Here is a 24,730-nt window from a genome sequence, read left to right on the forward strand (position 1 = left end):
ACATTTGGAGCAACATCGAAATTTGACATAAAAACCATTTTTCTTTTCATTGAGGCCCCAATTATCAGCCAAATAATGATACATCTGCACAAAAACACATATTTGGACATTCCCACTTGGCTAAAGATGGAGCAGCCCATCCGGCATTTACCCAAAAGTCCTGTTTCTGAGATCATACAAAAAAAATAAGGAAAAGGGAAAACATAACACATAAAACTGTAGTTTCTGCTTTTAATGACAGTTGAAATGAAGACTAGCAGCAAATGTCTGCTGAAGACAAAGCACTGCCTTGTACTGTAACATCCTTGTTTTGATTCTGGCTGGTGGCTTCCAGTCATGCATATAATTGAATTGACAAAAGGCTAGCGGGACACTTAAGACATCTGCATACTAGGTTCGGTTTGCTCCTAGCCAAACTCAGCTAGGCGAAGTGAACGTCTGTGCCTCGCATACTCCCTTAAAAGACCTTCGCTTGAAAAATGAATGAGAAAGTAGCGGCAATATGGGCGCGTGGCATGTGAGCGCGTTCCTATATGACATCGAGTCGCAAGCTAGCGCGAGGACGCGCTCTTTGAAAAGGGGGAGTAGTGTAACGACCCTGGGGTTAGAGCGTAATGAAACAGGCAGGGAGCAGGTCTCGAGCCCTCAACCTTCTAGTCCGAAATCCAGCGCGCTATCGACTGTGCCGCAAAATCATGCTCAAGCCGCAGAGTCGATATCCGCTATTGTAAACCCAGGGTCGTTACTACTCTTTGTCCCTCTTGAGGCGCCGTAGCCAGTGTACACTTCCTCAAAATAATCTGAATTCATCAAAAATAAGGTTTTAGTGGCGCAATTTTATATCTAAGATGTTTGTTATAGTATTTCTCAGGTGATTTTTGCATGAAAACGAGTTGTCTCACGCTGACTGACAACAAACACTTGATTGAAGAATCCCTACTGTTGACCAATGCTGAAGGCGCATAGACTTCAGTTACCGAATTTCAATTTACCTCAAGAAACTAAAATTGTGTGCACGAACAGCCCCCCAAAAACAACATTGCAGAAGACCAAAACGTCACAACATGTCGTCATAATATATACACAAACTATTTTGAACTGTTTCGGATGGGAAGCATGCAGACAACTTTACATTTCATAAGACATCCATCTTTTTACACATCATAACCTGTTTTATTGAAAAATCCAAATCACAAAATAAATCCTTCAAGACAGGCCTTAGAATCATATTTCTAAAAATTCCATATAATAAAATACTTAGCAAAGTATTGATATACAAAAACAAACCCCTAATCATGGTAGCTACTAGTGTGCATGGCTATATGTCATAGCAGATACACTTGGTCTATAAAGAGTCATTCATAAGTATGTGTCTCTCTGAAAATGGTAAACGTGGTATTCCAGCGCTTATTTCATATGGACTTAATAAAATCTTATGTAAAAGTAATACTGTTGAGAGTTTCCAAACAAAGATGTCCTTCTCTTAGAAAGACAACAAATCTCTTTAAATGCCTAAAATTACAATATAATAAAAAACTACAATCTAATTACAGTTGGATGTTTTCTCTTAATTTGTGGAAAATGCTTACAGTAATAGGTCTACTTCAAAATAAACAAACCTGCTCTGAAATAATGACACCTAAAATGTGGCCAACCATAACGTAATTGCAGCTGTCCTGCATTGTGTTGTTTTGTTAATTTTTAGTTTAAAACAGTGGGAGAGATGAATCACTTAAAAATAACTAAATTATAATCAATAAAAACACCCTCCATCTATAACCCAAATTCAAAGGCTGGAAAAATGTATTATCACATTTTATTCACTTTAAACCATTCTTCTATAAAAAATGTCCCTGATGCATCCACTTATTTCATAATTCTGAATAACATTACTTGTAATGTGATTTGTGCACCATTATTCATATACATTTTGCTGTACTTTTGTTTTGCTTTTTGATATGTATTCTGGTCTTGTTTGGGTAAAAGGCACTGTAGCTTGTGTGAGGCAGGTCTGCAGTCTAGAATGAATGGACCAAGTATGGCACCGCTGTGGGGGTTATAGTAGTTGCAAACAAGATACATCACATACACTCAAACTCGTCTATACGCTGCTTGGTGTTGCCCGACCGAATCTGCCGGAGGGTCTTGTACTTGTCCCGTCCAGCTTTCACATTATCCGCATGGATGATGTCATTTGCGGTTTTCTTGGTCTCATCTCGAGCGATGGCCAACTCCGAGCTCAAAGCCTGGTAGAGGAAAGATAACATTACTGCCAAGTCTCACTACGGCTCACACAACAACACAGGCATACCAGGACATGTTTATAGGCCCCATTCTTGTAATCTCTACAATATCATAAAGAGTGATGCAACCCCTATAAACAGCTGTGTCTCTAGTCCTGGAGGTGTTTGATGTGGACAGCAGCCACAGTCGGTCACTCACCAGCAGGTGTTGCTGCACGCGCTCGTTCTTCTCGGCTTCGGTCATACGCTCCTCCTCGCTGCGGTCTTTGTAGGAGATGCCGCCCGTGAACTCGGCACTGGCCTGGTCGCTGGTCTCGTCATTCTCGTCATGCTCATTCTCGGCCTGCATAGGCTCCTGTATGTGTGATGCCATGATTTTGCTGTTCAGCTCCTCTTTGGTCTTCTCCAGGTCCTCCTGCACCATGCAGGCCTAAGGGGGGCAGCCACTAATGTTAATGACTCATGGTATGAACTGATTCAGGAGAAGGAATATCAATCAATAGGTTATGTGATAAAAACAAACATAGGGGTGAACTTCAGGTGAACTACAGTGTTAGCTAATGGTTTAGCCAAGTCCAGTATAATCTAATATATCCATAAAGGATTTTGTGTCACTACAGCACAGTATTAGCCAATCTTTCACCTCTCTGATTCTGTTCAAATAAAATAAAATGTTATTGGTCAAATACACTTGGTTTGCAGATGTGATTGAGAGTGTAGCGAAATGCTTGTGCTTCTAGTTCTGACAGTGCAGTGATATCTAACAGTATTCTAACAATTCCACAACAACTGCCTAATACACACAAATCTAAGTAAAGGGATGGAATAAGAATATATACATATAAATATATGGATGAGCGATGACCGAGCGGCATAGACAAGATGCAATAGATGGTATAAAATAGATATGTAAACATTATTAAAGTGGCATTATTAAAGTGACTAGTGATCCATTTTTTAAAGTCACCAATGATTTCCAGTCTGTATGTAGGCAGCAGCCTCTCTGTGTTAGTGATGGCTGTTTAACAGTCTGATGGCCTTGAGATAGAAGCTGTTTTTCAGTCTCTCAGTACCAGCTTTGATGCACCTGTACTGACCTCACCTTCTGGATGGTAGCGGGGTGAACAGGCAGTGGCTCGGGTGGTTGTTGTTGTTGATGATCTTTTTAGCCTTCCTGTGACATCGGGTGCTGTGGGTGTCCTGGAGGGCAGGTAGTTTGCCCCCGGTGATGCGTTGCGTAGACCGCACCACCCTCTGGAGAGACTTGCGTTTGTGGGTGGTGCAGTTGCTGTACCAGGCGGTGATACAGCCCGACAGGATGCTCTCAATTGTGCATCTGTAAAAGTTTGTGAGGGTTTTAGCTGACAAGCCAAATTTCTTCAGCCTCCCGAGGTTGAAGAGACGCTGTTGCGCCGCCTTCACCATACTGCCTGTGTGGGTGGACCATTTCAGTTTGTCCGTGATGTATATGCTGAGGAACTTAAAACTTTCCTCCTTCTCCACTGCTGTCCCGTCGTTGTGGATAGTGGGGTGCTCCCTCTGCTGTTTCCTGAAGTCCACGATCATCTCCTTTGTTTTGTTGACGTTGAGTGAGAGGTTGTTTTCCTGACACCACACTTCAATTGTATGTCTCGTCGTTCTTGGTAATCAAGCTCACTACTGATGTGTTGTCTGCAAACTTGATGATTGAGTTGGAGGCGTGCATGGCCGCACAGTCATGGGTGACGCACCCTTGTGGGGCCCCAGTGTTGAGGATCAGCGAAGTGGAGATGTTGCTTACTACCTTCACCACCTGGGGGTGGCCAGTCAGGAAGTCCAGGATCCAATTGCACATGGCGAGGTTGAGACCCAGGGCCTCAAGCTTAATGATAAGCTTGGAGGGTACACATTATTATTTTCAATGACGGCCTAGGAACGGTGGGTTAACTGCCTCGTTCAGAGGCTGAACGACAGATTTTCACCTTGTCGGCTCGGGGGATCCAATCTTGCAACCTTAGAGTTAACTCGTCCAGCGCAATAACGACCTGCCTCTCTCTCGTTGCACTCCACAAGGAGACTGACTGCCTGTTACGCGAATGCAGTAAGCCAAGGTAAGTTGCTAGCTAGCATTAAACTTATCTTATAAAAAACAATCAATCATAATCCCTAGTTAACTACACATGGTTGATGATATTACTAGATATTATCTAGTGTGTCCTGCGTTGCATATAATCTGACTGAGCATACAAGTATCTAAGTATCTGACTGAGCGGTGGTAGGCAGAAGCAGGCGCGTAAACATTCATTCAAACAGCACTTTAGTTGGTTTTGCCAGCAGCTCTTCGTTGTGCGTCAAGCATTGCGCTGTTTATGACTTCAAGCCTATCAACTCCCGAGATGAGGCTGGTGTAACCGAAGTGAAATGGCTAGCTAGTTAGCGCGCGCTAATAGCTTTTCCAACTTCACTCGCTCTGAGCCTTGGGGTGGTTGTTTCCCTTGCTCTGCATGGGTAACGCTGCTTCAATGGTGGCTGTTGTCGTTGTGTTGCTGGTTCGAGCCCAGGGAGGAGCGAGGAGAGGGACGGAAGCTATACTGTTAAACTGGCAATACTAAAGTGCCTATAAGAACATCCCATAGTCAAAGGTTAATGAAATACAAATGGTATAGAGAGAAATAGTCCTATAATTCCTATAACAACTACAACCTAAAACTTCTTACCTGGGAATATTGAAGACTCATGTTAAAAGGAACCACCAGCTTTCATATGTTCTCATGTTCTGAGCAAGGAACTGAAACGTCAGCTTTCTTACATAGCACATATTGCACTTTTACTTTCTTCTCTAACACTTTGTTTTTGCATTATTTAAACCAAATTGAACATGTTTCATTATTTACTTGAGGCTAAATTGATTTTATTGATGTATTATATTAAGTTAAAATAAGTGTTTATTCAGTATTGTTGTAATTGTCATTATCACAAATACATTTTTTATTCATTTTTTAAATCAGACGATTTAAATCGGTATCGGCATTTTTGGTCCTCCAATGATCAGTATCGGCGCTGGAAAATCATAATCGGTCGACCTCTAGTGTTGAATGCTGAGCTGTAGTCAATGAACAACATTCTTACATAGGTATTCCTCTTGTTCAGATGGGATAGGGCAGCGTTATGTGATGATGGCGATTTCATCTCATGTGGACATATTGGGGCGGTATGCAAATTGTAGTGGGTCTAGGGTGGAGGTGATATGATCCTTGACTAGTCTCTCAAAGCACTTCATGATGACAGAAGTGAGTGCTACAGCACGATAGTCATTTAGTTCAGTTACCTTTGCCTTCTTTCAAATCAAATCAAATGTATTTATATAGCCCTTCGTACATCAGCTGATATCTCAAAGTGCTGTACAGAAACCCAGCCTAAAACCCCAAACAGCAAGCAATGCAGGTGTAGAAGCACGGTGGCTAGGAAAAACTCCCTAGAAAGGCCAAAACCTAGGAAGAAACCTAGAGAGGAACCAGGCTATGTGGGGTGGCCAGTCCTCTTCTGGCTGTGCCGGGTGGAGATTATAACAGAACATGGCCAAGATGTTCAAATGTTCATAAATGACCAGCATGGTCGTATAATAATAAGGCAGAACAGTTGAAACTGGAGCAGCAGCACGGTCAGGTTCTTTGGTACAGAAACAATGGTGGTCATCTTGAAGCATATGGGGACAGCAGATTTGGATAGGGAGAGATTGAATATGTCCGTAAACACACCAGCCAGCTGGTCTGCACATGCTCTGAGGACACGGATAGGGATGCCGTCTGGGCCGGTAGTCTTGCTAGGTTTAGCACTTCTAAATGTCTTACTCACGTCGCCCATGGAGAAGGAGAGTCCACAGTCCTTGGTAGTGGGCCGCGTCGGTGGCACTGTATTATCCTCAAAGCTGGCAAAGGTGTTTAGTTTGTCTAGAAGCAAGACGTCAGTGTCCGTGACGTGGATGGTTTTCTTTTCGTAGTCCGTGACTGCCTGTAGACCCTGCCACATACGTCTCGTGTCTGAGCCGTTGAATTGCAACTCCACTTTGTCCCTATACTGACATTTCACTTGTTTGATTGCCTTTTGGAGGGAATAACTGCACTGTTTGTATTCAGCCATATTCCCGGTCATCTTTCCATGGTTAAATGCGGTGGTTCGCGCTTTCAGATTTGCGCGAATGCCGCCATCTATCCATGGTTTCTGGTTATGGTAGGTTTTAATAGTCACTGTGGGTACAACATCTACAATGCTTTACCTTATAAACTCACTCACCGAATCAGTGTATAAATCAATATTATTCTCTGAGGCTGCCCGGCACATTTCCCAGTCTGTGTGGTCAAAACAATCTTGTAGCGTGGACCCGATTGATCAGGCCAGCATTGAATAGTTCTTGTCATGGGTACATCCTGTTTGAGTTTCTGCTTATAGGACAGGAGGAGCAAAATGGAGTTGTGGTCAGATTTGCCGAAGGGATGGCGGGGGAGGGCCTTGTATGCGCCGCGGAAGTTAAAGTAGCAGCAATCCAGTGTATTTCCCGCATGAGTGCGAGAATCAATATGCAGGTAGAATTTAGGTAGCCTTGTTCTCAAATTTGCTTTGTTAAAATCCCCAGATACAATAAATGCAGCCTCAGGATGATGGTTTAGAGTCCAGTGAAGTTCCTTGAGGGCCGTCGTGGTATCGGCTTGAGGGGGGATATACACAGCTGTGACAATAACCAACGAGAATTCTCTTGGGAGATAATATGGTCGGCATTTGATTGTGAGGAATTCTAGGTTAGGTGAACAAAAGGACTTGAGTTCATGTATGTTGTTATGATTACACCATGAGTCGTTAATCATGAAGCATACACCCCCGCCATTCTTCCCAGAGAGATCATTATTTCTGTCGGTGCGACACAAAGAATCCCGGTGACTGTACCGAATCCGACAACATATCTCGAGAGAGACATGTTTCCATGAAACAGAGTATGTTACAATACCTGATGTCTGTCTGGAAAGCAACCCTTGTCCTAATTTTGTCCACCTTGTTATCTAGAGACTGGACATTGGCGAGTAATATACTCGGAAGCGGTGGGTGGAGTGCACACCTCCGAAGTCTGACCAGGAGACCACTCTGTTTACCTCTTCTGCGGCACCGTTGTTTTGGGTCAGCCTCTGGGATCACATCAAATGCCCTGGGTGGTGGTGCGAACAAAGGATCTGCTTCGGGATAGTCATATTCCTGGTCATAATGTTGGTAAGTTGACGTCGCTTTGATATCTAATATTTCTTCCCGGCTAAATGTAATAAAACTGAAACTTTTCTGGGCTAACGATGTAAGAAATAATACATTAAAAAACAAAATACTGCATAGTTTCGTAAGGACTAGAAGCGAGGCGACCCTCTCTGTTGGTGCCATCTTGCTGTTTCCCCCTGGCAGAAGAAATATGACGTCTATAAGATTCTACAGTCCTAATGGACCCAAAATATACATTTATTCCCTGGGTGACAGGTGCACCAATCAGTGACAGTCTAAGCTCATAAATCCATCGTATGAATATGGGTTTGTTCTAGACAGCACAATCACAGGACATTTGGGACCTGCCATTTAGATTTGCTTTCTTTCAAATGCTAAAATAGGGAAAAAATGCACAATGGGGTGAAAGATATCCTCCCAGGCAAACAGGATTTCCCTAACGTAAAGACAGAGAACCCTCCCCTTACAGCCAGGCCCACACCACAGCATGAGTCATCATGCCCACAGGGAGGAGAGGAGGGGCCCTTCCTATGGAGCAATGCCCTGCACCAGAGGGAGTCTAAGTATGGTATCTTAAAACAAACAGTGCCCAACTGCTATAACTTCAGAACATCAAATCAGGGCTAAACTTGAATGCTAGACTATGGTTCATCCTAATTTTTTACTTTTTTCTAATGGATAAATTACTGTAACATTGACTATAGTTTAATGACACATGGGACTAAACCATTTGAGAAGGTGGGGGAGGTCAGAGTGAATGAAGAGAGCAGTAGCTGAGACCACACCTTCTGTTGCCACTGCGTTGCCTCATCCTCCTTTTTCTGCTTGGCGTCCTCCAGTAGGGAGATCTTTGAGGTCAGCTCAGCCAGTTCCGTGGCCTGTGGAAACAATTTTTTTTATTTTCACTTTCTTTCCATGAATTTGGATTTGAAAGTTTCAACAGATGTTTGCTTATTTTCCTTTCCAAACCATGTGAAGACTACCACAGTTAGAAAACTAGAAGTTAAACAATGATTTTCATGCATTTCACAATTTCTAGAATAATAATATTAACTATCATGATAATACATGTTCCTATACAATACAAATAATAATTGATGTGTTATATTCCAATGAATGAACTACAGTAATTCATAATCATCCCTTTACTCAGCTCATCACTCTGTAGCACAATGCTACGTGCTGACACTGCGTGTGCTGTTCATTAATGTGTGTGTAACTCACCAAGTGTTCCTGGTTCTTCATCTGGTTCTCAGACTGCTGGAGCAGGGCGGTCTTGGCCTCCTCAGCCATCCTGCGTTCCTTCTCCAGACGCTCCGCCTCCTCCTGAGCACGCTTCCTCTCCTGCTCCAACTCCAGGGCCCTCCGTGTCTGCTCCTCCAACTCTGCACACACAGTAATGATGATAGACAGAATTAATTATGTGTACTGTAGCTTGGGCTTCATTAATCTCTCTTGCAAAATATGTTTTACCTCAACAAGACTAACTTGCATAAATAAAGGATAAATTAGGCCTTACAGTGCTTTACATTGTATGGGGTAAACACACAACTTGTGTATTTAGACAACAATCAATAAAAAGCTAGGAACAACCACACTTATAAGACTCCCAACTTTAAGAGTAAAGAAAATAGTTTGTTTATACTACAGAAATAGGGTGTTTCCAACCTTGCTGAGCTTTTTTTGTCTGTTCCTCAATCTGTTTCAGTCTCTCCATAAGCTCCTCCTTCTCCTTTTCAATCTTTTCCTTTTCTTTTTCAGCAAGTTCTCTCTTCTTCTTTTCGTTCTCCAGCAGTGCCCTGGTGGACAGAGGCCGTAGAGTAAACAGGGATATAGAAGGGAGGGAACATGGATAACTTCCTAACATTGTCAAGCCTTCTTTATCAGACAATAGGCCAACGTAAACATTAGCTAAATAGATCTGTCATTGTTCTGATGGATACTGAAGTTAGAGGGAATTTCTTAAGAAAAATCCACTCATAACAAAGACCCTCATGTGTGGCCAGTGGCCACCAGTTGACACCCACAACAGTCTGCTGATTTTAATGTTAGAAACTATCAATTGATGCACAAATGCCCTTCATGTTCAGCTTTATTTTTGAGCATTGCTGTTGGGCTTGTACAAGGATGACACAAATACAGAGGCAGGAGTAACCAAAATAGACTCATGTTAGCAGTAGCTTGAGTGTGTGGTGGTGGTGACACTGACCTCTCCATCTTCTTGTGGTTCTTCTCCTCTCTGGCCTGGGCCTTCATCTGCTGTACCTCGATGGTGTCTGGTTTGCGGCGACGCATATACAGCTCATGATTGCCCATGCAAAGTGCCAGGATGCGCTTGTTGATACGCAGTCGTGGAGCATAGAATACAAAGTCCTAGAAGAGAAAGCATGTTTGACTATCCAACGTGGTCTCAGAGCATTTCGTATTATTTTATACATAAATCTCAGACACTCCATTTAGTTTGAATTGTTACGTTTCGTATAGTATGTATTAAATTGTGGATGTCCATCATCCATTTTGTATAATATGTAACAAATTGCAATTCGTACAATATGTTACGGATTTCCAAAATGTACAATATGTTACAAATTTGCAAAATGTATATGTTAAGAATTCCAATTTGTTTAGACCAATGTTAGCTAGGTGGCTAACGCTAACATTAGCTAGCTCTAGGGGTAGGAGTTGGGTTAAAATTAGGGGAATGGTTCGCTAACATGCTAAGTAGCTAAAAGGTAGTAGCTAAGTAGCTAAAGTTGTCTTTGATGAGATTCAAACATGCAACCTTTGGGTTGCTAGACATTCGTTTTTGTCTCAAGTAACTTATGTAACCATACCAAATGTAACATACTAATTACAGTGTCCGAGATGTATATTTACTATGTTATGTCTGATCTATGAGACCAGTCCATACCAGTAATCTTTCTAAAAATAATTATGGCAACAATAATGATTTTTTGTACCTCGGAGATACTGTATAATACTGTATAACCTTATAAACTATGGATGAGTATAGAGAGGGTGGTTACATACTGGTGCTTTCTTGTCAATGGGTTTGATGACAAACTTCTTGTCGTTGAAGGAAATATTCCTGATTTCACTCCATGGGAATCCAATTTTAGGTGTCATCCTGTTGAGGCAAAAATAACATATAAACAGTGATATTTGCACTATTTTGCACGTAGTCATAATCAGAAAACAACCATTGTACCTAAGTTTGTACAGCATATGTTTAACATATTTCAGTCCCATACTTGTGAGTACCCCTGTGGTGTATATTTCGACATGAGTCACTCACTTATCATTTTGTTCGTAAATGTTGAGTCCCAGGGCGTCTACTCCTAACCACAACTCTGATCCTTTCTTGTTCTTGATGCTGAAGTAGTTGACACCGTACATCTCCAGATCCTGGGCGATCTTCAGGTACTCCATCATTGAATCCTCTCTGTGGAAGTAATACAAATTACATTAAATCTTTTTTTTTTCAATGACTGGTGCAATATTCACAAGTATGTGGTACATTTTCACAACTGTAAGCACAAAAATAAAAACAGATGTTTCAAAAACTAAGTACATTTTCAATAGATTGAGTACAAAAAAACAAAGTCAAAGTAATTTGTTCACTGCACCAAATCACTCTTTCAATTTGCATACATATTCAATCTAGGTATCTGCTTTTCAAAATGTAATATTCACATTACTTTTGATATAATTTGCTTGTCATTTGTTAACAATACCTTTAACTATCACTTAATCAAACTGCTCAAAACTGATAACTACTGAACCAAAATTATGTAGTGCCTAGTTTACGTACATGTATATAGTTTAATAACTGCTGAACACTGTAAAATAAATGTATCAATTTGACATCAATTTATGTTGGAAGGTAAAACGAAATCATATGTATGTGGCTGTAAATACTACATCATAATTCTCCATCAGCCAGTGTTTCAATAGGACAAAGTGGAATGAGTCACTGTATGTGCTACCATTTAGAATTAGTGTAGTGTACAATGCACTGCTGAACTAAATGGTTGTATATAGCAATATATTCCACTCATCTGAATTTCATTGATGAATCAATTAGAGAGAAAGGCGATACTATATCAGTTGTCAAGTCATGTAGAGAAGGTGATCTTGTATAATGTTGCATGGGGCAGAAATGGCATTCAACACCATGCTACACCAACATACATCTTTAAAATCACTTATTTAAGTTTTTTTTTACAATCATAATAGGCTAGTTCATATATATACACAATTTAGCTTTCACATCAATACATGCGTTCATAATTACATTACATGGTTTACAGATTTAATAGTGTCCATGGAAGTTTCTGTAGGCCAGCTTCTTTTTAGTTTACATTTACATCATTTAGCAGATGCTCTTATCCAGAGCAACTTACAGGAGCAATTAGGGTTAAGTTCCTGGCTCAACAGGACATCGACAGATGTCGGCTCAGGGATTCAAACCAGCAACTTTACGGTTACTGGCCCAACGCTCTTAACCGCTAGGCTACCTGCCGCCCTAGTTCTGTTATGATTTGTTTAAAAATAGAGTTTGAGGGGACAAAAATTTGTTTTATAGACAATGCATCTTGTCTTCCAAATCTTATTGTTCACAATACATATTATTGTCCACCATCATTCTTTAGTTTTGTCATCTATATGAGTATTGAAGACACCTACATCAAAATCAAAACTTCATCAGATCCCATATTTCTTTAGTTCTGTAGCAGTTGCATAAAAAGTGTTCTAAACTCTCTTCATCGAGACAATTGGGCATAAGACAAAATGTACTTTTAGCGAAACAGCTCCACTTTACTACAGCACGCACTGGTAGACGTCGTACAGAAATCAACCATGCAGTATCTGTCAATTGTGTACTGAGTAGATTTTGAATGCACTCTTCACTTTCTGCAGGGATCAGGGTTTCGGTATGCAGCTTCACCACCATACATTTAATCAGATATCACTTTAAAAATAGTTTTGTTCGAGTCACTGTTCCAGAATCCTTAAGAGTCTATTGACGCACCCATGTCACGGGACTTGTCTGAAGGTAAACGGTTCCAGTTTAAAAAAATGTATGGACGTACAGTGCCTTTGGAAAGTATTCAGACCCCTTGACTTTTTCAAAATTTTGTTACATTACAGTCTATTCTACAAAAAAAGTGTTTATCCTCATTAATCTACACATAATACTCCATAATGACAAAGCGAAAACAGGTTTTTAGAAATGTTTGCACATTTATATAAAAAACAAAACAGAAATACCTTATTTATATACAGTGAGAAGAAAAATAATGTGAACCCTTTGGAATGACCTGAATTTCTCCATAAATTGGTCATCAAATTTGATCTGAAGTTCATTTATTTTTAATTGAACCTTTATTTAACTAGGCAAGCCAGTTAAGAACAAATTCTTATTTACAAACCCGGACGATGCTGGGCCAATTGTGTGCCGCCCTATGGGACTCCCAATCACGACGGGATGTGATGCAGCCTGGATTCAGCACTGTTGCTACTCTCCCTAGGAGTGGCCGTCCTGCAAAGATGACTGCAAGAGCACAGCGCAGAATGCTCAAAGAGGTTAAGAAGAATCCTAGAGTGTTAGCTAAAGACTTACAGAAATCTCTGGAACATGCTAACATCTCTGTTGATGAGTCTACGATACGTAAAACACTAAACAAGAATGGTGTTCATGGGAGGACACCACGGAAGAAGCCACTGCTGTCCAAAAAAAATATTGTTGCACGTCTGAAGTTTGCAAAAGTGCACCTGGATGTTCCACAGCGCTACTGGCAAAACATTCTGTGGACAGACGAAACTACAGTTCAGTTATTTGGAAGGAACACACAACACTATGTGTGGATAAAAAATGTCACAACACACCAAAATCAAAACCTTATCCCAACTGTAAAGTATGGTGGAGGGAGCGGCATGGTGTGGGGCTGCTTTGCTGCCTCAAGGCCTGGACAACTTGCTATCATCAACGGAAAAATGAATTCAATAAAGACATGAACACGTATAATTGTTTGTGTGTTGTTAGTTTAAGCAGACTGTGTGTGTCTATTGTTGTGACCTAGATGAAGATCAGATCAAATCTTATGACCAATTTACGCAGAAATCCAGGTATTTCCAAAGGATTCACATACTTTTTTTTGCTTCTGTAGGTATTCAGACCCTTTGCTATGAGACTTGAAATTGAGCTCAGGTGTATCCTGTTTTCATTGATGATCCTTGAAATGTTTCTACAACTTGATTAGAGTCCAACTGTGGTAAATTCAATTGATTGGAAATTATTTGGATAGGCACACACCTGTCTATATGAGGTCTCACAGTTGACAGTGCATGTCAGAACAAAAACCAAGCCATGAGGTCAAAGGAATTATCCGTAGAGCTCTGAGACAGGATTGGGTCTAGGAACAGACCTGGGGAAGAACACAGTGGCAGAGGTTTGGAACAACCAAGACTCTTCCTAAAGCTGGCCACCTGGCCAAACTGAGCAATCGGGAGAGAAGGGCCTTGGTCAGGGAGGTGACCAAGAACCCGATGGTCACTCTGACAGAGCTCAAGAGTTCCTCTGTGGAGATGGGAGAAACTTCCAGAAGGACAACCATCTCTGCAGCACTCTACCAATCAGGCCTTGATAGAAGAATGGCCAGACAGAAGCAACACCTCAGTAAAAGGCACATGACAGCCCGCTTGGAGTTTGCCAAAAGGCACCTGAAGGATTCTCAGACCATGAGAAACAAGATTATCTGGTCTGATGAAACCAAGAATAAACTCTTTGGCCTGAATGCCAAGCGTCGCATCTGGAGGAAACCTGGCACCATCGCTACGGTGAAGCATGGTGGAGTCAGCATCATGCTGTGGGTATGTTTTTTTCAGGGCAGGGACTGGGAGACTGGGACTGGAACTAGGACTGGGAGGCTTTGGGACAAGTTTCTGAATATAGTTGAGTGGCCCAGCCAGAGCCTGGACTAAACCAGATCAATCATCTCTGGAGAGATGTGAAAATAGCTGTGCAACAACGCTCCCCATCCAACCTTAGAGCTTGAGAGGATCTGCCGTGAGGAATGTGAGAAACACCTAAATACAGGTGTGCCAAGCTTGTATCGTCATACCCAAAAAGACTCAAGGCTGTAATCGCTGACAGAGTAAAGGGTCTGAATAGTTATGTAAATATAATATTTCCTCAAAAAAAAATGAAGAAAAAAAATCACTCAAACAGTTTTTCTTTTGTCATTATGGGGTATTGTGTGTCGATTGAGGGGGGAAAAATAAATTTTCATCAATTTTACAATCAGGCTGTAACCTAACAAAATGTGGAAAAAGTCAAGAGGTCTGAATACTTTCCGAGGGCATTGTATATAGATCCCGAGTAATTTCATTTCAGATTTCATTTCTATATGGATGGGAGGTTTAGAAAGCTCATCAGCCATCCAAACTCCTTCTGTTTTTACCATAGCCAACTACTTAACAATACCCCTAGTAGGATAATGAAACTGTGTTTCTCATCATGCTCACAACATGCCATTGGATTAAAATGATAAAAATTCTGGTTTGCAAACAAATAAATGTGCATGTCAAGTTATGGTAAAATGCTCTCACGGTATTTCACAAAAGATTCACGAAAAACCTAGATTTTGCATGAATGACTCAGGGGTGAAAGATGTGCACAACTCCAATGAATACACAATCAAATGTTCTGAACATAACATAGGGGGCATTACAAGTGTTATCAGTTTAGAGTAGTGATTGGACGATTGATACCAGAGCTCTGACGCTCCGATGCAGTTTTCAAAGCACTACTGATTGGACACAATGTAACGATGCTTGTATCAAAGTAACAATACCATGTGATGATGACGTTTGAAGCTTTGACCGTCACACTACTGATTTATTACTTTATCGTTTTGAAGCATATACCAATGACGGATAGTTTCAAAGTAACATTAGCACATGATCAATGGCATCTGAAGCTTCGGTTGATCACATGCTTTTTCAAAATGGGTGTTGCAAAATGCGAGATCCCACTGATTTCACCGTGGTGCTTTCTTTGATACAAAGTTGCTTTCAAACACCAACCTCTGCTGGACACCTTACTTACCAATTTACTTAATGTTTTTCAGTTTATAGCACCTAAATGGTAGCTCAGCAGGTAGGGATGGAGATTTGGAATAAGACAGCAGCATAGGCACAAGATTGAATCTTGGCTATAGTTAAAAAACATTTTTTACTGTGAACCCATCTTCCCACTGGTGTTCAAATAATTTGTTTTATTTAGTGTAGCCTATGATCATCTTTTGTCTTCAGCATCCTAAATAATACAGCGGATGCAAAGTTTTAGAAAACATAGCGAACCTGGAGGCAAAAAGGGTAAGTAGAATGTGGGATGCAAACCTATTATTCTAACTAAATTTAGTTTACCAACACTCACACCTATCCATTGCACCACAAAGTTCTGATAGATGCAATGGGAAAACAAGTCTAAATAAACATTTTGAAAAACGCTAATTTATTCCTGTTCAGCAGATGTCAATAATGTGTTAAAAACACCAGGCAGGAAAACAATTCCATCCCAACAAAACAGACTGAAATTTCAGCCGGTCTTTTCAAACAGCTCTTACACTAAAAGGGCATTATCACAACCTCATATAGTGTGGAAATATACTGTACATATAACACAGGAATATTGCGTTATTGACTGCACTGGGCCTTCAAGAGTTTTGAAAATACGCCACTTACATCTAAAAAAATGCACCAAAGTAAGCACCGAAGGAACACAAGCAGTTAAGTTATTTGAAGACTAACAGCTAGGTAGCTGCCATAGTTGTTAATAGGAGTTGATGGTCAAGATGCTTCAAAACATCACAGCACATGCTTTCACATAATCAAGCTCTCAGAGTGCAAATCTATTCACTCTATGAGAGAAGCTTAAGCAATTTTCACCATGATGTGGTATGTCCTACTGTGCAGAGATACTCAACTTTCAATTGAAACCAATAGAGATGTTTCTCAGGCCAGGGACAACAAAGCTAGGAGGGGTGAGTAAGTAATGTGTGTGTGTGATTCAGTACCTGAGCATGCCCTTGTGTTCCTCATGCCACACCTGGATTCTCTCCTCCCACTGCTCCTTGTTGAGCTTGTGCTGGTCCAGGACCCTAAAAACACAAAGAAAAAATTATATGACACCATAAAAACATGAGAGTACGAAGGTGCAATCAAAAGGTGTTATGTAGACTCTAGAGATGGCGGAGGCATCACCTCTGAGGCAGCAGTTTTTCACTGGACAGGTATCCTGGCAAGTGAATCTCCTTGTTGTAATCGGCGTACTTGGCCTGCACGGCGTAGGAGGCCAGCAGCACAGCCGTCTCCGGGGGGCAGTAGATGTCATCGTTGAGGATCCCTTCCTTTACCTGCAGGAAGAACAGCCTCTGGGTGGCCTCCTGGATCAGCTCCTCTGACACATCCTCAGGGAAGAACTTGGCCCGGAACTTGAACAGCAGTGGGCTCTCCTTCCTTACATCCTGGGCTGTCACCTAGTGTCAGGGGTCATAAAGATGAGTGGAGGCGCCAGGAGCAGTTTCTCTTTTACTTAAGGTGGCATGGAAACCTTGTTCACTATATCCTTGTTTAAATGGAGGCGCTCACCTTCTTATTGAGCTTGAGCCAGGTCGAGAAACCTTTTGTATCCTGGTACTGCAGACCAAAGAACCACACCTCCCGCAGTCCGATTGTCTTCACAACCTTAGGGCACACAATTTTAAAAAAATGTAACCCAACTCTTAACAGGGGTTAACTGTGTTAAATTGATTGTGAAAACAGTGTTACATGACATTCTTGTTTCAGGTCAGGTTTTAACTTAGGTAATGGTGAATGATGGTTGAGTCATTCATTTAAAAGAATCTGAAGATTTAATCCTCTCAAGTCCTTCTATACAGTTATATCAAATTATACTGAGGAAATTAATGCAGAAACATCTTAGCTTAGTACTTAGACATTCAACTTATCTTTAAAATGAATACTGTTTTTTTTCAGATGAAAAGAAAATATAGAATAAAATACCCATTTCAAAGCTAAACCTATTGACAATGCTAAAATAGTAAGCTAACTACTTTAATTTTTAAACACACTGAACTCATTCACAAAATTGGATATAAATGAATAAATGCTGGCCTGAGGGATAATGCAGTTGCCAGCCATTTCCTAAGAGTAATTGCTTGGACCTACGTGGTGAACAGCAGTTTAAGCTCAACATAACTCCTCATGTTCTACCCTAGACATTGGTAATCTTTTTTTGTTACATCAGTAGATCATCTCTCTCTCACACAAACACAAACAAACAGAAGATTTGAATCCATTAGGCTAACTAGTGAAAGGCACCCATTGTATGTACTATCAAAACTAGATTGAAATAAGAATTGAGTCACACGTTAAACTTTGTACTACAGCATTTCTGCCCCTTACAGCTCGCTGCCTGATAGACCGAGTAAAAATACAGTGGAAACTCTTATCTAATGGCTGTGGAGGGAGTCATCTAGTCCTCTGCCCAGATTGCCCACTACACCAACTGCCACTTACAGGGAGAGGTCTGTGGGCCGTCCTGACACAGATATGCCAGGACAGCAAAGTCCACACTTCATTTAAAAATCTATCATAATACATATAAGAGAAACAAAAAAAATCTATGTGATTATAATCATGAAGTGAAATAGGGATGACACAACAGCCATAATAACATTGGTGATGGATGCCTTGGGAGTGATTCAAGAGTCTGGCCCTTCTGCTAAAACAATACAGACGTTCTCTGAGGCCAGGCTGGCCTGCCATACAGCCATGACATATTTCTGTCTGAGAGAGCCACTGTAAAACTAGTGGGACCAAAACCTCTCCTCTCCGCACACAAACAGGCATGGCAGAAAAGTTTGAGACGGTTAGGGACTGATAACCACTCATGCATTAAATTCCTTGGAGAAAGGAAAGGGAAAGGGGGATACCTAGTCAGTTGTACAACTGAATGCCTTCAAGAAACATCTGCTGTGTTTACATTTGCTGTGTCAACAGCCTGGTAGGGGTGTTTCCCATTAAGAAGACAATGTTTATACACACCACCACTGCCTGCACATCACACCATCACTAAACCTCAGTCAAGGCAGTTTAGAATTACGATGTACAATATATATACTAAAGTATGTGGACACCCCTTCAAATGATTGGATTTGGCAATTTCAGCCACATCCGTTGCTGGAAGGTTTATAAAATTGAGCACAAAGCCATGCAATCTCCATAGACAACCATTGGCAGAAGAATGGCCTTACTGAAGAGCTTGGTGACTTTCAACGTGGCACCGTCATAGGATGCCACCTTTCCAATAGGTCAGTTCGTCACATTTCTGCCCTGGTCAACTGTAAGTGCTGTTATTGTAAAGTGGAAACATCTAGGAGCAACAATGGCTCAGCTGAAAAGTGGTAGGCCATACAAGCTCACAAAACGGGACCACTGAGTGCTGAAGCACGTAAAAATGGTCTGTCCTCGGTTGCAACACTCACTATGTTTGTGGGCAATGAATAATTAATTACATCATCTCCACCCTCAACCAGTATTCTACAAGAGAACAGACACAAGGGACAACAGACACACCTGGCTCTACATTGCAGATGATCTGAAGGCAGTCATCAATGACCTTGGACCACAGAAGGTATTTTCACAGGTGACAGACAATGCTGTGAACATGAAGGCTGCTTGGTCTAAAGTGGAGGAGTCCTACCCTCACATCACACCCATTGGCTGTGCTGCTCATGCATTGAATCTGCTCCTGAAAACTGAAACAATGGATATACTCTACAAGAGAGCCAAGGAAATGGTTAGGTATGTGAAGGGTCATCAAGTTATAGCAGCAATCTAACTCACCAAGCAAAGTGAGAAGAATAAGAGCACCACACTGAAGCTGCCCAGCAACATCCGTTGGGGTGGTGTTGTCATCATGTTTGACAGTCTCCTGGAGGGGAAGGAGTCTCTTCAAGAAATGGCCGATATAGACAGCCCCATCAAGAGGATCTTCCTGGATTATGTATTTTGGGAGAGAGTGGTAAGCAGCCTGAAACTCCTGAAACATATAGCGGGAGACAATGCCATCCTGTCTGATGTTCAGAATCTGCTTGCAGATGTAAGAGAAGAAATCCGTACTGCCCTGCCCACTTCACTGTTGCTCCAAGCAGAGGAAACTGCAGTTCTGAAATACATCAAAAAGCGTGAAGACTTCTGCCTGAAGCCCATACACGCCACAGCGTACATGTCGGACCCCAAGTATGCTGGCAAGAGCATCCTGTCTGGTGCAGAAATCAACAAGGCCTATGGTGTCATCACTACGGTGTCTCGCCACCTTGACCTGGATGTCTGGAGAAGTACACTTCCAAGCAATGGCTTTGTGATGGAGATGCATATTGGCAGTCGTGCCAACATATCTCATCTGCCACCTGGTGGAAGCGATTTTCTGGATCTGAGACTCTTTCCCCTGTTGCCTCCATTCATCCTCCAAATCCCACCAACATCAGCTGCCTCAGAGTGCAACTGGTCCTTGTTTGGGAACACACACACCAAAGCACACAACAGGGTGACCAATACAAGGGCTGAAAAATTGATGGCCATCCAGGCAAATTGAGGCTTTTTGAGCCTGACAACGAGCCATCCTTAGCAAGGTTGGAAAGTGACAGTGAACATGAGGCCTCAGAGTCTGGTGTTCAAGAGGTGGACATTGAAGAGGTCCACCTCTTGGGAGAAGACATGAGAGGAAGACAACTAAAGCTTTAGTTTCTAGACTATCATTTAACAGATTTTTTACATCGTTTTTGGGAGATACAATGGATCATTGGGGATCATTCAATATTCTCTTTTGTTGTTCAGTGAAATCATCCCACGTGAAGAGTCAACTCACTTTCAAGTTTAATTCTTTAGTTTTTAAAAATGTATTTATATATCGGAAGGATTTCATAATTTGCCATTATGTCTACTTATGATAAGGTAAAAGGTTTATGTTTCTGTCTCTATATGATATGATAAATATATCCAATGCAAAAAACATCTACATTTAAATAGTATTGATATTAATTTGCATATATTTCCGTTAATTCCTATATATTCCCGTTAATTCCCATATATTCCCATTAATTCCCACGGAAAGTTCCCACCTCTGAATATTCCCCAAAATGTGCAACCCTAGGCGTGACACTAATTCTCGTGGCTGAATGGAAGCAAGTCCCTGCAGCAATGTTCCAACATCTAGTGGAAAGCCTTCCCAAAAGAGTGGAGGCTGTTACAGCTGCAAAGGGTGTACTGTATGGTAAAATACGAATTTGTTCTTAACTAGATTGCCAAGTTAAAGGTTAAATAAAAAATAAAAATAAATAAAATAGGGGACCATATTAATGCCCATGATTTTGGAATGAGATGTTGGACGAACAGGTGTCCACAAACTTCTGGTCATGTAGTGTATTTCTAATGGTTTAATTTCAATGAGCGAGCACATGTTCACCAGGGGAAATTACTCCGCCCACTTGGAAAGCAAGTGCAAATTAAAAGTTAACAGGACAAAGCGTGCCTTTATTGTCTTGGAAATGGAGGTCCTTTGTGCTGCCAGTGGATTCTATGACTAACATTCTGTCTGCAGCTGAAGAGAGACTAGAGCCTACGCCATAGAGCACAGCTTGACTCAATAAAAGGAACAGTGAGAGATCCTCTTAAAATAGACCCTCCACTCCAGTCCCACAACTGGGCTTCCATTCCCCTGCTTGCAATTTACACTGATTGGCAATGAATGAAAGCACAGCAAGAACATGTAATTTGCCTTGTTTCAGTAGAGCAAGCAATTTTCTTACCTGGTCAAAGAGTTGCTTTCCCGTTGTGTTGGCCTGGATGGCAAACTCCAACTCTGCATCCATTGTGGTAACTCGCACACTAATCTGTTGAGGAAACCAAAATAATTGAGTTAGTACGCTATGACTGACAACCAATGAATTCCTTCAAAATAAATGTAAAAAAAAAAAATGTTACATGTGATGGTATAACTGATACAACTGGGTACTGGACTTCCTGACGGGCCGCCCCCAGGTGGTGAGGGTAGGCAACAACATCTCCTCCCCGCTGATCCTCAACACTGGGGCCCCACAAGGGTGCGTTCTGAGCCCTCTCCTGTACTCCCTGTTCACCCACGACTGCGTGGCCACGCACGCCTCCAACTCAATCATCAAGTTTGCGGACGACACAACAGTGGTAGGCTTGATTACCAACAACGACGAGACGGCCTACAGGGAGGAGGTGAGGGCCCTCGGAGTGTGGTGTCAGGAAAATAACCTCACACTCAACGTCAACAAAACTAAGGAGATGATTGTGGACTTCAGGAAACAGCAGAGGGAACACCCCCATCCACATCGATGGAACAGTAGTGGAGAGGGTAGCAAGTTTTAAGTTCCTCGGCATACACATCACAGACAAACTGAATTGGTCCACTCACACAGACAGCATCGTGAGGAAGGCGCAGCAGCGCCTCTTCAACCTCAGGAGGCTGAAGAAATTTGGCTTGTCACCAAAAGCACTCACAAACTTCTACAGATGCACAATCGAGAGCATCCTGGCGGGCTGTATCACCGCCTGGTATGGCAACTGCACCGCCCTCAACCGTAAGGCTCTCCAGAGGGTAGTGAGGTCTGCACAACGCATCACCGGGGGCAAACTACCTGCCCTCCAGGACACCTACACCACCCGATGCTACAGGAAGGCCATAAAGATCATCAAGGACATCAACCACCCGAGCCACTGCCTGTTCACCCCGCTGTCATCCAGAAGGCGAGGTCAGTACAGGTGCATCAAAGCTGGGACCGAGAGACTGAAAAACAGCTTCTATCTCAAGGCCATCAGACTGTTAAACAGCCACCACTAACATTGAGTGGCTACTGCCAACACACTGTCAATGACACTGACTCTACTCCAGCCACTTTAATCATGGGAATTGATGGGAAATTATGTAAATATATCACTAGCCACTTTAAACAATGCTACCTTATATAATGTTACTTACCCTACATTATTCATCTCATATGCATACGTAGATACTGTACTCTATATCATCGACTGCATCCTTATGTAATACATGTATCACTAGCCACTTTAACTATGCCACTTGGTTTACATACTCATCTCATATGTATATACTGTACTCGATATCATCTACTGTATCTTGCCTATGCTGCTCTGTACCATCACTCATTCATATATCCTTATGTACATATTCTTTATCCCCTTACACTGTGTATAAGACAGTAGTTTTTTTGGAATTGTTAGTTAGATTACTTGTTCGTTATTACTGCATTGTCGGAACTAGAAGCACAAGCATTTCGCTACACTCGCATTAACATCTGCTAACCATGTGTATGTGACAAATAAAATTTGATTTGATTTGAACCAATTTGCTTATAAATGTGATGCCTCCGATTGAGAATTTGAGATTGATGAGAATCAATCTACATTATAGAGACTGTTATAGAATTCCTTACAGTGATTTATGCAAATACAAAAGTCATTTTTTGATTGATCAATGGGGAATGGGCCTTATAGGCATTAGCATGAACCATCATCTGCCTATGACCCCAGGCATTAGGCTTTTCACAGCAGGTCAGGAGCGGACCTACATGACAATACAGGGCCAGGAAAATAAGCACACTAACTTCACAAAAACTATTTTTGATTAAACATTTTGTCAGAGTAACTTATAACATCTCTTGAAAGATTTACAGTTATAGCAGGGTGGATACACATCGCTTCAGAATAAATGGTGTCCAAAATATCACAGTGGAACAGATTAATGAGCAGGCAGCTAATGCATCATAGTACATCAGTTAGGTTCCAAATACTACTTTGATGGCGGTAACCAAAAGCCACAATACAACCATAATACATAATACAGATATCCCTCTAGTGGTGTGGGGGCTGTGCTTTGGCAAAGTGGGTGGGGTTATATCCTGCCTGTTTTGCCCTGTCCGGGTGTATCGTCGGATGGGGCCACAGTGGCCCCGTTGGTCATCTATGAACATTTGAACATTTTGGCCATGTTCTGTTATAATCTCCACCCGGCACAGCCAGAAGAGGACTGACCACCCCTCATAGCCTGGTTCCTCTCTAGGTTTCTTCCTAGGTTCTGGCCTTTCTAGGGAATTTTTTCTAGCCACCGTGCTTCTACACCTGCATTGCTTGCTGTTTGGGGTTTAAGGCTGGGTTTCTGTACAGCACTTTGAGATATCAGCTGATGTAAGAAGGGCTTTATAAATTGATTTGATTTGATACAACGATTTAGGCTGATATTCAACCACAACTTTTATCAAAGCAGTGTGAAACATTTTTGTCTTTAATTCGAGATACTCTTTGCATGTTAATTTACACTCCCTTACTCACTAGAGAGGGGAGGGTGGGGCAGACAATAACAATGTTTCAAAGGCATGGGAGAGAGACGATTGCACTTGGGGACTAAAATTATTGATCAGCCTCAAACCCCCCCAAAATGTTATAATAATAATGTCAGGAAGCCTACTGAGGGAGGTATTATCAGCTTCTATTAGAAAAAGAGGCACACTGACTCCACAGAAACTAAAGGGAAAATATATCAGTCTTCTCTTAATGATGCATTAAAACTTGTCCACTAACAGAAATTTGATAACAGAACACTGAACAGAATTTATTGGGAGAAAATTTTACACAAAAGATAAAACAATCTCTATATAGCTTCTATACTGGCACTGTGTCAAATGAAAGTTTAGCCACTGAGTATACCTCTCTGAATGAGTAGCTGCAGCAGAAAAACGTTTTTGGTTTTTGCGTACTAAGGGGACATGTTTTCCCCCAGCTCTCTTTCTCTACTAAGCTGCTCCACTACAGGAAGTAACCACATCCTCTGGTAGCTGGGCCTCGCAAGGCGAGGGAGAGCCACCCAACATGCAGCTCACTGAGACTGCATCCTGTAATTCATCACATTTCTGCTTGCCTGCCTGCCTCTCAGAGATCACTTGTGCTCAGTGATCACACCAGCACAATCTCTTTTAGATTTTTAACACCCACACACACGTACATGCATGCAAAGAGGATAGCTCTCTAGCTCACGGTTCTGCCCTCTTTCGACATTTACTGGAGGCTAATATGTGATTATGATAAAACGTTGCTCTAATACCTGTGCAGTAACACAGTAATAATATGAACATTTT

At 41.6% G+C, this 24,730-nt stretch overlaps 1 protein-coding gene across 2 annotated transcripts in view; it reads right to left on the reverse strand.

Moving 5' to 3' along the window:
* Positions 1–214: 214 nt before the first annotated feature.
* The window catches only part of LOC112250243 (moesin-like), a 38,028-nt gene continuing 13,512 nt past the window's right edge, over positions 215–24,730 (reverse strand). The window contains exons 2-13 of one of the 2 annotated variants that reach the window (XM_024420219.2): positions 21,359–21,442; positions 17,136–17,231; positions 16,749–17,023; positions 16,562–16,645; positions 10,777–10,923; positions 10,512–10,608; positions 9,691–9,854; positions 9,150–9,280; positions 8,706–8,866; positions 8,267–8,359; positions 2,443–2,673; positions 215–2,246 (exon numbers count right to left, since the gene is read on the reverse strand). In XM_024420219.2, the coding sequence (XP_024275987.1) occupies positions 2,082–2,246; positions 2,443–2,673; positions 8,267–8,359; positions 8,706–8,866; positions 9,150–9,280; positions 9,691–9,854; positions 10,512–10,608; positions 10,777–10,923; positions 16,562–16,645; positions 16,749–17,023; positions 17,136–17,231; positions 21,359–21,442 (1,728 nt within the window). In that variant the 3' untranslated portion in view covers positions 215–2,081. Of the gene's footprint in view, positions 2,247–2,442; positions 2,674–8,266; positions 8,360–8,705; positions 8,867–9,149; positions 9,281–9,690; positions 9,855–10,511; positions 10,609–10,776; positions 10,924–16,561; positions 16,646–16,748; positions 17,024–17,135; positions 17,232–21,358; positions 21,443–24,730 lie in introns of those variants that run through there. The other variant, XM_024420220.1, reaches the window with a different exon arrangement.

Source organism: Oncorhynchus tshawytscha, linkage group LG30 (assembly GCF_018296145.1).
Source record: "Oncorhynchus tshawytscha isolate Ot180627B linkage group LG30, Otsh_v2.0, whole genome shotgun sequence".
NCBI classification, from domain to species: Eukaryota; Metazoa; Chordata; class Actinopteri; order Salmoniformes; family Salmonidae; genus Oncorhynchus; species Oncorhynchus tshawytscha.